Source organism: Melospiza melodia, chromosome 2 (genome assembly GCF_035770615.1).
Source record: "Melospiza melodia melodia isolate bMelMel2 chromosome 2, bMelMel2.pri, whole genome shotgun sequence".
NCBI classification, from domain to species: Eukaryota; Metazoa; Chordata; class Aves; order Passeriformes; family Passerellidae; genus Melospiza; species Melospiza melodia.
Genome location: NC_086195.1, coordinates 57,800,030 through 57,814,760, shown reverse-complemented (window position 1 = coordinate 57,814,760; position 14,731 = coordinate 57,800,030). Strand labels below are relative to the sequence as shown.

Genomic DNA, 14,731 nt, shown 5'->3' with positions numbered 1-14,731 from the left:
GGAATAGGGAAAAGTTACAGCTTTAAGCTGGCCAGACCATGCCTTCCATTTTGACTTCTTCCATTTTCCTGATTCCTTTTTTCCCAGATGAAAACAAAACTGGATAAAACAAAAGTTCACTCAAAAACAGATGTTTTCTTTAGAAACTTAAGTCACAAAGGGTCAAGCATCACTTGCCCTTCTGAATGCCAAAAGGGCAGACAAATGGTCACAAGGCCCCAGCTGTACAAACCTGGTCACTCTCTGGGGCAGGCTGCCCTCCCTATCACAACATCCAGTCAGTGCAGGGTACAGCTCCTGACTAACCTTTCTCAGGTGGCTGGAGCTAACTGGGGGAAGGCATTTAACGGAATGATTTTGAGAGGACTGCTGCCTGCAGAGAGCTTCTGAGCTCTCAGTGACAATACCACTTCCACAGCTGAAAGCAGTGGACAGAGAAATTCAAAAAACCAAAAGAATCACAGGATGGAAGGGTTTCTAGAAGAAAATGGAATGTCCTGTAGCTCACTTTTAGAAAACAAGAGCTCATTGCATTACAGTATCAAGGTCTGCTGCCTAACTTTCCTTGCCTAAAGCAAAAGCAGAGGAAAGTATACCAGATGCCTAACAGGCACCTCCTGTAGACAGAAAGAAACACACCCTTGGAGCATTTTCTTTCAGGTGTTCATTTAAACTTTCCTGTAATCTTGTTTTCATGTAAAGTCTTTAAATGAAAGCCCTTTTAACTCACACTACAAATCACATAAATTAAATGTCCTGTGCTGCAAGGGTTAACTTATATTAAAAAGAGTACAGCACCTGATCCAAATGGCCTTTTTTTTATACCCCTGTCTGAAACTCAAAGTCAAATTGTGCAAGTACCAAACCCTGCCTAGGCATTCAGGGGGAGTTACATTAAAAAGACAACTTCAAACAAGTTGTCCACTTATCAAGGGAGGTAGGAATGGGCTCTTAACCAAAACTGCACATCCAAATATTCATAGAATTTGTAGAAGAATCTGCATTATTCTACATTCTAGTGTCTATTTGTGCCTTCATTACAAAATGATACAAAATATCCAGAAACTTAAAGCAATGATTTAAAATCCTGGTTTTGCAACCCACTTTTCCCTATGAAAAACTAAAAGCAAAGCTAGAAGGAGCACCAAGCCAAAATATTATTTCAACGACAACATGTAGTTATCTTGCAGGCTATAAGCATTCAGGAGTTACATTTCATCAAATGAAGACTTCATTTGGCAAAACAAATCAAATCCAGATCACTGGATCTGCCCCTGCAGCATCACTCTGAGGACAGATTTACTGAGACTAAGATCATTTTTCAACATATCTTAGTGGGAAGATTCTATGTGATAAAGAAAGTCTTTTTTCTTATACATATCTATGGCATTTGATTCAGCTCCAAAAGGGCTGTTTTCATCCACAGTCTGTCTTTGAAGCTGCTACATTCACAAAATAGATGAAATTAACCAAAATAAATCCTTCCTTAATTGACTTGTTACAAGCAAGAGGAACATGAACACACCTCTCTTCCTGGGATGTTTTGTGAACGATTTCCTCAAACCCGGAGGGAGGAACATAACACCCTTAGCAGCAATTAAGTTCAAACATTCGTGAATCTGGGCTCTAAATCAAAGCTTAGCAAGAGCACTCTGCCCAAAGTATTCATTAAAGAATATGTGCCAAAGTAATGCTGCTCTCCAAAAACATCCTCATAAATTTCCCTATCGTAATTTTGAGTGAATATAAGTTAAGCTTTCCAATATGGAGTAGTTTCCATATAGTGGAAGTACTTAATCAAGTGAGATTTCACATGATCTATCTGAAACATGTAACTTCATACAATTGCTCCCCCTGGCTCTCCAGGGCTGTTCTCCAGCTGACTATTATTCAGTCACTTTTTCTAACAAATCTCACCTATACACTAAATTTTATCTTTGCCATGAATAGCACAGCTGCAAACATTTGCATGTTATGCTTTGGGTTATTATTTACCCTATGTGACTGCTAAGTGGATACAAATCCTTACCCATTTTTAGACATCAGTTAATATTCCTGTTGCTGCAAAGGGGATATACAGTTCTCCTTCACCATAATAAGAAACCTGCATGGCCTCCAACATAATTTCTCTGAGACCTCTAACCTGAAGATAACAGAAAGATTTCTACACGTTAGACAGAACCAAATCTGCAGCATGAGTAAAAACTTGGATCAACAGTTATATAACCAATATCTTTGTGCAACCTAGACTTTGGCAAATAAGTCAAGCATGATAGCACTGGAGAAATTTACAGAAAAGAAAATCATTAGGCAGGACAAGGGTTGAAAGTAAGAACTAAATGCCCCTTATAATAGCTGAAATCAGTCATTTCCAAATTTCCTGTCTCTTGATGCACAAAGGTCAAATATGGTTTTTAAGATATTCATCTTTGATTTGATGCTCTGTCTTTAGAAGTAAGATCTTGGCTGATTTCTATGTTCTCACTTGATGCAAGGCAAAGGTCTTTGGAATTCATGTAAAATGTTACGCCTCACATCAATGCAAAGCAATCTAAAGCTAACAGTACTTTCACTCTTTTTGAAAGTACCTGCCAAAGTTGGTAGCTGTGACTGAAAAAGGCAACAAACTCAGGTATATATTGTAAAGCTGAATGAAATGAAAAAAACGAAGTCTCATTGCCACCAAGCCTTCAACAATTTGAGGATTTTTTAAAGTTTCATTTCTCAACATACAACATCATAAACCAATGAGAGCAATGGAGTTTCTGGAATTTACACTGAAATATACCTTCTATTAATTCTGTACAAACTGATTCTGATGCAAACAACTAGGATTCCTTATGTTGAAATAGCCTGCTATACAAGCACAATGGAATTAGATGCAAAAATCTTCTTACTAATAACATTAAATTGATTTTGTATGGTCATTCTTGATATATACTCTATAAAATACAGGGGAAAAAAGAAATTTTAGATTTATTTACAGCTTGACAGTTATAAACCATGTGCCACATAAGAAAACAGGCTGCCCCTCTTGATGGATAAATGACAGGAGCTATGTCAATATAGCAATCAGCCATTCATACAGTACACAAGCTTTATACACAGAGACTGGACAGGATGGCAGAGGGGAACAAAGGCTAGACTGTCTTCAGTCCAGAGAAATGCATCACTTACTGCTTACTATATACTCTGGTATGAGGCTCTGACACTGAACTCATTGCTTATCTTAAGAATTCTTCTGACAGTATCTTTCAACTATGAAAGACACATTTTTGAAGGGAGGAAATTATAAACCAACATCTTTTCCACTGCTCTGAGACAAGAGGCTTTGGAACACACCAGGAATCCCTTATAGGCATCCCTGTTCCCTTGCCTCTTTCAAAATTCTCTGAATAATTTGGAACCTATTTTCCATCTCAGTCAAAATACAATCCAGCAGATGCCTCAACAGAAATTCTGAGATCACTGTGCCTGGCACTCTGCAGAATGACTCCTCTCTCTACAAAATGAATGCAAGACCTTATCAGTCTGCCAGGGTAGAACAACACCAGATGATATTCCCACCTGCACTCTCTTGCTCAGTGCTCTAGATATTGAAGGGCATTACTGTAGCTGCATAATATTTGTTTTCAGTAGTGGGCTCAGTGCAAACTAAGCCTCTACACAAAGCCTTTCTAAACACACACACAAAAAAGATGATGCATTCTTATGTTTAATAAACTTTTGTTTTATTCAAGCTCTTTCAAAGTTAGGCCACGTAAGCTGCATGTAAAATTCACCAGCTGCATTCCAGACTTTGATTTCCCCAGACACTGGGAGACAGGCACAAATGAATACAACTTTCCATATATACAGCTTGAATATTGTCCTCATCCATATTTGACATCCAGCCCCAAAACAGTTCCAAATAGTCTGTCAGTGGGGAAAAACAACTCCTCCCTATGTTAATAAAAGATTAGCTCTCTCTCACTGTGAGCAATAGCACTGCTCCAAGACAGCTTCATGCTAGAGGGAATCTTCATCTGTATCGATGTCACTGCTTGGTTTGTTCAATCTCTCAAATTCCTCTCCATCCTACAGGAACCAGAAGCAAAAGAGAGCAATGTGACCAAAAGTCATCTTGTTATTAATAGCACTGAAAAAAAAGACTAAGGTTTATTTAAAAGTATCACTTAAAGCAAAATCCTGTAATCCCTGTAATTTAAATCTCTTACAAGTGTGTTATAAGGTTTAGGAAATACATACTCATAAAAAACATTCCCTGCATCTTTAACACTTTTTAGTGACTCACTGCCTAAGACAACTTGTAGCCCCTTCTTCCATACAATCATAAAATGGTTTGGGTTGGAATGTGCTGGAAGGATGCTAGAAGGTGTTCCTGGAGCCTTCTCTTCTCCAGGATGAACATCCCCAACTCTCTCAGCCTGTCTTCATAGGAGAGGTGCTCCAGCACTCTGATCACCTTTCTCTGGACTCACTCCAGCAGATCCAAGTCCCCAGAACTGGACACAGTACTACAGGTGGGGTCTCACAAGAGCAGAGGGGCAGAATCACCTACCTTGACCTGTTGGTCACACTGCTTTTGACGCAGCCCAAGATATAGCTGGCTTTGCATGCACACATAATGTTATTCGTTTCTACAACAGCTGCTTAGGTATAAGTGCTAAAATAGATGACACCTGGCACACCAAAAATATATGAATTTGTGTTATTTATTGTTCATTAAACAACAACCTAAAAAGGCACCATGTGGAACTTCTGGAAAGTTTAATGCTTGCGCTCAAAGTGTAATGTTTGCTGGAACGCAGTGGGGACAGCGCTCTCTGCTGGGTACAACGTGCATCCGCGGGCCGACGGGCACAAACGTGAACCCTTCCCAGCAGGCGGCTGCTCAGCTCGGCTGAACGACAGCTCTAGGAGCAAGCTGTCCCTGACACCTTCTAGCTGACTACATCACTGTTCAAATCGGAACAAAAACACGGGCAGGCCTAGAGGAAATATATAGCAAGAAAAAAAACCCCAAACCATGTTAAAACGCTGTGTTTAAATCTTGCCTTTTTGTCTTCAGCTATCTTTTACTGCCATGGCAGAAACTTTAACATCAAAAGAGTTAGCTTCCTCATCATGTGGCCTAAGTTAGACAGACTTACCAGTTCTACTTAGGTACAACTACTGTCCAGGCATCAATTCCAGTTTCTCAATTGGGTAAGTAAACTCTCTTGGTTATAAAGCTTTCAAGAAAAGATTTGTACAAAGCTGAAGTTGCTCACAGGACTGTCTACAGTCACAGCAGGAAAGAAATGCTTACCTAGGCTTCATGATTTCAAGAAGTAGCAAATGGAAAGCAACACCCAAGACTCTAAGAAATACTGCAGAACTTTGGTGTTGGGGGATGAGTCCCGTCGCACACAAGTTGATTCTTCCAAACATATCATAGCATAAAGGGAGGTGAAACAAAAGAGAAACCAAAGGAGACAAGTACTGAAAAGCCTTACCCCACTTGATCTTTCCCATGCATCTCCTTTGATGAGTTTTCCCCTTTCCCTCAGACTGGCGTATTCCAAGCCTCTTGCTTTAGTGGCATTATAAATGAATATGGAGAGAAGCACTACAGGAGCTTCCAAAAAGAACTCTAGAGAAGGCCTAAAGTCAAAGATGACAAAAGACACAGTGGTGATGATGACAGTGTTGATCTGAGCAGTCATAACATGGAACATGTTGTCTCGGAACTTCAAGATGAAGGCTACAGACAGCCCCAGGAAAGCTGTGACAAATATAAGAGCCACGGAGAAGATGTTGTGCCCATAAAAGAAGCCACAGTTCCCTATCTGCCTCCGGTCCTTAGCCTGCAGTGCCAGCATGAGCCCATTGAACAGCACTCCAAAGGCATAGAGTTTGCTGTTCTGTGTGAAGATGCTTTCCCCAAGCTGATCCACATCTTTCAGCATCTTTTCATTGTAGATGTTAGCCAGGGCAGACACAAAACACTGCACTAGAATAAGCAGATGGCCCAGGCTGAGGCGGAGAGGCTTCAATGCTCCTGCCATGGTACCGGTCACATTCCACTGGAAGCTGTGAAGGAAACTTGGTGCTGGACAGATGCCCTTTTCCGCACATGCTTCCTCAGGTCCAGTAGCGAGAAGGCAGTGGTTAGATGGCCCAAAAAACATACTGTGATGAAATCCATGTGCAGCCAAGCTGTGCTGATGGCCTCCAGTTCCTCGAGTCAGGGCAACGATGGACAGGAATAAAATCACCAGAGACGCCCACTGTACCCAAGAGAGTCTTCGCCTGGTACACAAAAAAGCCACTAAATTTAGAAACAGTGGCATAAACTAAATGACAGAACACCCAGATCTGTAAAACATATAAAAGACATAATGCCACAGATAGGGAGACAAACAGGTGTAAAGAAAAGTCTCTTCAGGATACAATAAAGTGCAAAAATGCAACATGATTTACTATGGCAAAGGGGGCCGAGTCTGGCAAACAAAGAAGTATAAAATAAAGTATTCTGAAGAAATAAGGAAGGACTTTCAAGATCACATTATTTCTAGATACTGACTGCCTAACAATTAAAAACAACTCTTGTCTGCATGGCAACAAAGGTCGGACGAATAAAGCAAAAAACATCACAGACATCCAAATAATTACCATCTTTCTTTGGAAAATGTTCATTATACTGCTCTTTTCCCCTATGACTTGGAGTCCTTTTCTACTATTATATGATGGTAACTCTTATAAATCTACAAATGTAATTCATAAGACTATTAGAATTATTTATGCTGTTTTTCCACTCAAACAAAGCCTGTTTATCTTGGTGAAAATAAAAAATTTGGAAGATTAAGTGAACTGTGACATCACAAGAGACAAAACTAAAATGAGAAAAAGCATTTAGAATCAGACTATCAAGCACTGTTTTGACATATTAATACATATAGAAAAAGCTTATCTGTGCCATATTCAAATAAGCAGCTTTTACAGTGAAAAGTTAATACCCATTTCCCTGATAGTCTTTTTTTAATCTAAATAATACTATAAAGAGCACAAATTCAGCAAAGTGGAACACTTAGTCTGGCTTTTGTCACGTGAGTAATGAACCAAACACACTTCTATCTTTCACTCTTATGTATCTCATTTCCTCTTACTAGACCACATTTACACTCAATTAAGAACTGCAAAAGACTGGTAAGTACTGGCAATCATGAAATAAGATATTTAAACTTTCTTCTTACCATTCAATGACTATATAATCATGATTTCAACTGTTTTCTACTAGAGTTGACCAAACGTGTTGACATTTGAAGGGACACCTAATAACATATTATTTCCCACACCTTCAGATGTAGAAAACAAAACCACCTCTCCAAGTTGGTACAGCCGCAAGAAAAGAGAATTATTGTTCCCATCAGACAAAGAGAAAAAATGTAGCTTAACTTCATCAAAGCTGGGAAGATTTAAATTTCATTTACTGTAGCAAATACTACTTACTTTAACACTATCCTGAAGAGAAGAGCTGTTGTTATAATGACAAAATTTGAGAAGAGTACAGCCATTGCCTTGAAAGAGAAGGAGAGGAATAAAGTTATACTTCAGACACACTGTGGACACCAAAACCTACAGACTTCAAGTGTTCACCTTCCTGCAACATGCCAGAGTGAAAAGCACTGGTACTGAATTTTATTCCTCACCCAAGTGGTACAATACCACACCTGTGAAATGATAGTCAAGTCCCATTTCAAAATCCCAGGGCAACCATAGAGCCCAAGCTCCACTGCAGTGGGGAAAGCTATACTGAAATGAAGATGTGAGGAAACCAGTGCAACAGAAAACTTACTTAGCAGAGAACAGTTTAGTTTTCAGTCAGATCAGTTCCCCAGCTGGGCTGACCAGTGAGCTGCAAAAACAGCTGTGTTCGCACAAAGGAGGAAGTTGCTCCAAAATGAGAATAAGCAAAGAATAAAGCAAGAGGAGGTTGCTCCTGGCTGCAGGGCCATTTGCAGTGTTCATGAAATTCCAGACTTGGACAAGCCACTTGCAGAAAACAAACTTCTTCTATGTCAAGTGCTCTTGCTGTAGAGTTTAATCAAAGATAAAGAGGTGCTTGGCTTGAATTTTCAAGATTGCAACTGTAATTTTAAGAAAATAATCTATTTTGAAGTACAACTGAAGACAACTCTAAAGCTTCTGTTTAATTTTGGAATAACTATATAATAACATCAGTGCTCTAATCCATGGCCACGATCCCAAGCTGCAAACTCCTTGTGGCAAGGATTGTCTGTTTTGTCTCTGTATTAGACACTCTATACTGGGAGACCATACCAAGAAAAGGCTCTTTTAAGCACTCCAGTTACCAATAAAGACCAGAATCCACCAGCACCAGTAGGAATAAAGAATCCTCTTTATAAGGGTGGGGGGTGTTTTGCAAACTTGATCTTTCCCATGCATCTCCTTTGATGAGTTTTCCCCTTTCCTGCAGAGTGGCATATTCTAGGCCTCTTGTTTTACTGTCTGTTACTCCAGACTGCCCTGCATAGTCAGTAAATGTACAACAGATCCAGGCAACTGAAGTTTTTGGTCCCATTGAGCCAGCTTTTTAGACAATTTTACACATAAGCATATATGGATTCAGGAGTACAAAACACAGACTTTTTCTTGAATTTTCTCATCATTTCCACATTCCCAATTCTGCTACAGAGTGTCTTTTTCCTTCACCAGAGGAAAAGCACAGACTCTTTTCTCATTATCGTCATTCCACTTTATCCCAACATACCATCTGCTGAACAATAATTCTGATGAAACAGCATAACACAGGCTCTCACATAAGCTAAACACTTACTGACAATGAGACACCTCCCTAAGAAAACACATCTTAATTTTCCACTTTGCAAAATTAAAACTCAGTAAATATTCATGTTAAGTGAACACTGTGGAAGGAGAAAAATATGGAATAAACAAGGAAATTTGGCAGAAATCACTCTGGAAAAAAAAGAGCCTTTATGCAAAATGTAGACGTAGTTCATGCACACTCTGGTTTTGCTTTACAGTCAATGCTCCCCCATCCAACATCTCTGGTAACATTATGAGCAAAATATTTCAAAGGATAGTTTAAAAAATTAATTTTTACTTCTTTTGTTCTCTGAAACCTCAAGAGATCTCTGTTCTAGATGAAAAGGAATATGAATACCAAAGTTCCCCATGCCACTAATCTGCACGTCCCAAGTAAAGCCTCAAAAGGTAAGTCTCTAGGAAATTTAGCCACTAAAAAGGATCCACAGTTATAGCTGAAGTTTCAAGCAAAAAGAATCTCACCAAAGCAACCCCAATTCCAGCAGCTGCTCACCCAAGTACTACTTAGTCCCAAAACTACTTTGTATTTAAAATCGCATGACCAAGTTCAGTCAGGTATGGCCGTCTTCCTTTTAAGCATCTTCACGTTTCACATTCATGGTCTCGTACATTATCAAGATATCGTATCATAGAGATATTTAGTTATCTATTTTAATACTTCTTTGTCATAATAATGTTACAGATTCAGCTAACCATCATAGAATTCCTCTAATTAAAAGATGCTAAGAGTTCTAAAAAGAGGAATCTTAGAGCACATGTTCTGAGGAGACAGAGACAAGGTAATGCCTGGGTGTGGGTGAATGTAAAATAAAAGCTGTCCATTTCCCAAGGATTACCTAAACTGAACCAAATTAAATTGCTTAAGAGAAAAATAGCATTTATGGAACCATTTATGGAACCTCCTATGCATCAGGCTTTTCTTCTACAAATATTATCACTGAATTTCCTTCCTAAAACTAGAAACCAAAACAAACCAAAATGACCCACAAATATACAAAACAAAACCCTAAAAAACAAAACAAAAACACCCCCCCAAAAAAAACCAAAAAAACAAAAAAAAACCCCAAACTTAACCCTACCAATCAAAAAACACCCCAACCACTACCAACAAAAAAATCCCATCAATAAAAAAAAAAACATACAAAAAACAACAGAACCAAGCAGCTGTGCATGTTATTTTAAGATATCTGAGCTGTCAGCTGAGTCCTGGTCTAGACTCTGGTCTGTCTGTCCCTGGCAGAAATATACACCTAAGAGAACACTATTTTAAAGAGAAATTCTGATAGACAAGGTAGAAAACCATTTCTTTTTAACGTTCAACAGGGGCAGTCACAGCACTTTATTGCAATCACAAACAATCTGTTTCCATCTTACTGCAAACATAGATTCTGAACCAAAAAGCATCATGATACAAAAATAAGAGCAAGCACAAAACCTGTACAATTTCCTAAGCATATGCAAGTTCATCCATAAGGAGGAGGGTAGCTAGAAGAAAATATCAACTAAATTTTATACCTAAACATAGCTAATACACAAATGCAAAAATTGAGTCCATTTTCTTCACCCCCTCCTCAGTTTCTGTTACACCTATTTCCTTTGTGAGATTACATTTATTCACTTTACGTCACATACACAGAGTGGCAAAAGCCCCACAGAAACGTGCAGCTCAAATAATAGCAAGAGAAACAAATTGATTGAAAGAGAAATACAGAGTTGAAGAAGGCAAAGGAAGAAAAGTAGCAAAAACCCTCCCACTTCTTAAGCACTTCACCCTATTTCTGAATCACGTTGGATGGAGAAAATATAAAGAGTTGTCCGTGCTGAAAGCTGTACAGTCCTGACCAGTGGGACAGACAGATTATTCTTTCTGTGTTAAAACAGCAGACAGCTCAGTTACAATCTTGCCTTGCCAGTGTTACCACAGCAGATAGCCTAGGAGCAGTATTACCCACTAAGACATGAGAAGTCATGTTATTCAGTGTAAGTATACTTACTGGCTGGAGGTAGGACAGTACATAGAAGACAATCAAGTTATCCAAAAAGTAAAGAAAGGCAGGAATTGACCATTTCATGGAATTGCATACATTCTTCCAGGAAAAACATTCAGAGAGATGATCCATACAACTCTTTTCTGAAAGGAAAAGAAATCAGTAAGAAAGATATTCATTCCTATTGTAGAAAGTCTGTTCCCTTGTAACAGAATAGGTACCACTGTCCTCTTTTGAGGAACACCATTAGACTAAAAATCCTTGGGTTCCTCAGTTCTCTGGCAACACAGGAGCCTGTGTTCCAGGGCAGAACACAGCTGGAGCGGCAACCCTGTGTGGTGCTCACTTCCTTGCCTCAGCAAAGAAAATGTCACAGAATTTGTTACATCCATCACAGTGTTTGTCCACTCTGAGCAAAAATTCCATTGTCAACCATTCTTCGAGGGCCAAAAAGCACCCCAGAGTCCCTCCATACAGTGACATCCTTACTAGGTGTGACTTCCTATTGATTACTGATCAAATCTACAACAGGAACAACAACATAGACAGTAGATTCCTTCAGAGAGCACCCAAAGGTCAGCCAGTAAAGTCAGAAATACAAAATAAACCAGAATTCAGTATTTGCAGACCACAGCACATGATCTGGGTATAAAGAGAACATATAGGAAGAAAAGAAGAAAGAAAGGACAAAGCACAAAGAATGACATTTACTTAGGTATTCAGGACACAAACTTTAGGAGGAAGACTGTGATAAACTTTAGACTACTCCAGAGCTGCTGCCAAAAGTACTTTGTTAGCATAGATTTAAAACTACCGAATGATATCTAATCCTCTCCTAAAGCACCAACACATTGAGTTCAGCAAAACTCAGCCATCTGGATTTTTAAAAAAAGAAAGAAAAATAAAGAAAACCAGAAAACATGCAGTCAGCAGTAGGCAATGATGGCAAACACAGATTGAATATATTTACTGTCTTAGGTAAGACTGTACTAACTGGGGAAGGTGAAAATTTTATCAGCTTGCCAGAGCCATGACTGCTTCCTGGAGAAGGAGACAAAATCAACAGTTCAATTTAACATGAACGTCCTCAGCCAACTTAAATATTTGATCTGCACCATTTTGAAATGCTATTAAGTTAAATCTCTCATAGTTTTTACATCAGAACAGAAAAGAAAGAAAAAGCAAAAATCACCTGCAATGCAAAACCTGGAGCAAGTAGAGAGTGTCATTTATTGTTCAAAAAAAAAGTGTTTGTAGGACAGCAAATCTTAGAAAGTCAACACATTTTAGTTATTTAAAACATCGGTACTAACCTTTTTTCCTATTCCAGACTGCCAACACTACACATAGGACCAGTTTTACTACTTCAGAACACATGTTCACTGTTGTAGGAAGATAATCATACTTGTTATCTGTGGGATCCAGCAAATCAGAGAGTACACAATCAGTTTCTGTCTCCTGCATTCATAATTTGAGCAAGAATCTATTATAACCATTACAATCACAATTTTAGTCACAAAAGGCTTTGTCAGAACTTCAGTTATAAATGTTTCAAAGTTTATGGCATACAACCTCCTGAAGAGCCTCTTTTCTGAGTTGAAATCTTTCCTCATTTGGTCCCAGTTTACAGCAGAACTTTTTTTGAAGAACTTAAGAATATGGCTGTTTTAAAAACAAATTAAAATGGGAAGGCTTTCCCCAAAGACCAATATGGTATTTTTTAACCCCCACAAAAAACAGGATGACATAACCTTATTTTAGAACTGGCAATACCAGCCAGTTTCAGCACTTTATCCAGTAGGATACCACTTCTCTTCTAAGCCTGTTGCAAGGAAAACATTTCAATCAAATCATCTACCGTCAAGAGTGCTTACACAACAATGTTATCTTTGAAGAGTTAGCTATAAAATAAATCACCTGCCTCATCTTTTAAATGGAGATCATACACCTTGCAGCCCAAGTTACACCTTTATGGTAGTCTACTGGCTAGACAGAAATTTTCCAGTGCAGAAACACATCCCTATAAATATAAGAGAATGTTTATGCAAAGAACTCTGCAGATGGAGAAGTAGGTTTTTGGGGTATGTTTTAGCCCAAATATCAATGCTTTCCTATTTAAGGTACTGGTACATTATGGGTACTGCCCAACTGTACCTTCATTGGCAGAATACTTCATCAGGAGGATTCGACTCGAACCCAACACAATGAACACTCCTCCAAGCAGAAAGGTCTGGCTGGTTGTCTTGGAGCAAAGGGCAAGTCGACTACACCACTCCACCTTCATCCTGCTGCCTCACTGTCAGTGCCCTTTGGATGGCAGGATAAAAAACCACTGTAAACAGTACTTCCAGAAACTGGTTACACGAGACAAAATAAGTGCATTTTACTGCTTTGTGTAATTCAAAGATGCTTATATAATAGAACAAGCCATGATCTTGTTCTACAACTATCCTTTTCTTACTTAAAAAAAAAAAAAAAATTGAATCCAACCTATGACTGAACACTGCCATGTCAATTAGACCATGGCACCAAGTGCCACATCCAGTCTTTCCTTAAAACACTGCCTAGGATGGTGACTCCATCAATTAGACCATGGCACCAAGTGCCACATCCAGTCTTTCCTTAAAACAGGATGGTGACTCAATCACCTAGAATTCTAATATATAATCATCCTTTCTGTAAATAACTTATTCTTGATGTCCAACCTAAACCTCCCATGGCACAGGTTAAGGCTGTGTCCTCTTGTCCTGTTGCTGGTTGCCTGGGAGAAGAGGCTGACCTCAGCTGGCTACACCCTCCTTTCAGGCAGAGAGCGATAAGGTCACCCCTGAGAGAAGGATGCGTTACAAGGACCATCGAAGGGGGATAAACGATACACTGCGACGCTGAAGGTGGCACAAGGAGGCTGCTTCCTGAGAAGTCCGCAACAACGGCATACGGGCTAGCTAAAAGGATTAAATATTTCATATGCTTCTTTTTCTTTGATATTTTTTAAGTGCTCTTGCTCCTAATCCCAGCAAGGAGAAGCGCTACAGCAGCGGAGCGAGACCAACCCCTCAGGGCTGACCCGGCGCCGGCTCGTTCCCAGCGGGGGGGGAGGCACAGGGCAGCCGGAGCCGAGCACCGGAGCCGCGTCCTCCGCCTCCAGCGCCGCCGTTACTCGCCCCACCCGTTAACGGGCCCCGGGGCCGCAACAGCCGGCCGAGGGAGGAGCGGGGAGGGAGAGCCGCTCTGGACCAGCTGCGGGCTGGGCTCCGTCCTATGCCGGCAGGGCGGCCGGAGCGCAGCTAACCGGACTCGGGGGACACCCACCTCGCCACCTCCTCCGCAGCGGAGGAGGAACAGCCGCGGGGCTTTGCCGACCGCCTCCTGCCACGTCGCTGCTTCGGGCTGCAGCCGCGAGCGGCGGGGCGGCGGCCGCGCGAGGCGAGCGGGACTCCGAGACAGCAGCGAGCGCCCGCTGCATGGACACCGCGGCCAGGCGCACCCGGGCGCACCGGGTCCCGGGAGGCTGCGGCAGCACGGTCCCCCTCACTCATCCCCGCCGCCCAAGGCCGGGCTGCCCCCGGGGTCCCGCACGAAGCCCCTTCAGCGCCCCCTCGCGCCCCACTCACCCCCCCCCGCCTCCACCCTTCGGCCTCACCTGGCGGGGCGGGGCCGCTTGCGCGCGCCCCCCGCCTTGCCCCGCCCCGCGCGGACACGCGCTTCCCCTCCTCCCCCGCTACAGCACCGCCGGCTCGGCCCCGCCCCCACGGCTTCCAGGAACCCGAGAGCTCCGCCCCCCGGCTCGCGCACGCCCCCCGGCGGCTGCGTGAGCCGCGGCCCCGCCCCGCCTTCCCGCCCTGCGCGCGCGCACCGTGCGTCGTCACGCGCGTGCGACGGGGGGCGGG

The 14,731-nt window shown here is 41.4% G+C and overlaps 1 protein-coding gene across 4 annotated transcripts; it reads right to left on the bottom strand.

Annotated features, from left to right (window-relative positions):
* Nucleotides 1-3,698: 3,698 nt before the first annotated feature.
* On the bottom strand, nt 3,699-14,550 carry SLC35A5 (solute carrier family 35 member A5). 4 transcript variants are annotated; one of them, XM_063148300.1, is made up of 7 exons: nt 14,485-14,550; nt 12,996-13,148; nt 12,155-12,253; nt 10,848-10,984; nt 7,495-7,562; nt 5,499-6,294; nt 3,699-4,077 (listed from the first exon to the last, which is right to left on the bottom strand). In XM_063148300.1, exons 2-7 carry the CDS (start codon nt 13,123-13,125, stop codon nt 4,009-4,011), a joined length of 1,299 nt encoding a protein of 432 aa, XP_063004370.1. In that variant the 5' UTR covers nt 13,126-13,148; nt 14,485-14,550; the 3' UTR covers nt 3,699-4,008. The 4 variants fall into 4 exon arrangements, with proteins under 4 accessions (XP_063004370.1, XP_063004371.1, XP_063004369.1 ...); XM_063148301.1 differs by lacking the exon at nt 14,485-14,550 and adding an exon at nt 14,154-14,252; XM_063148299.1 differs by lacking the exon at nt 14,485-14,550 and having other exon boundaries at nt 12,996-13,907.
* Between the last annotated feature and the right edge of the window lie 181 nt (nt 14,551-14,731).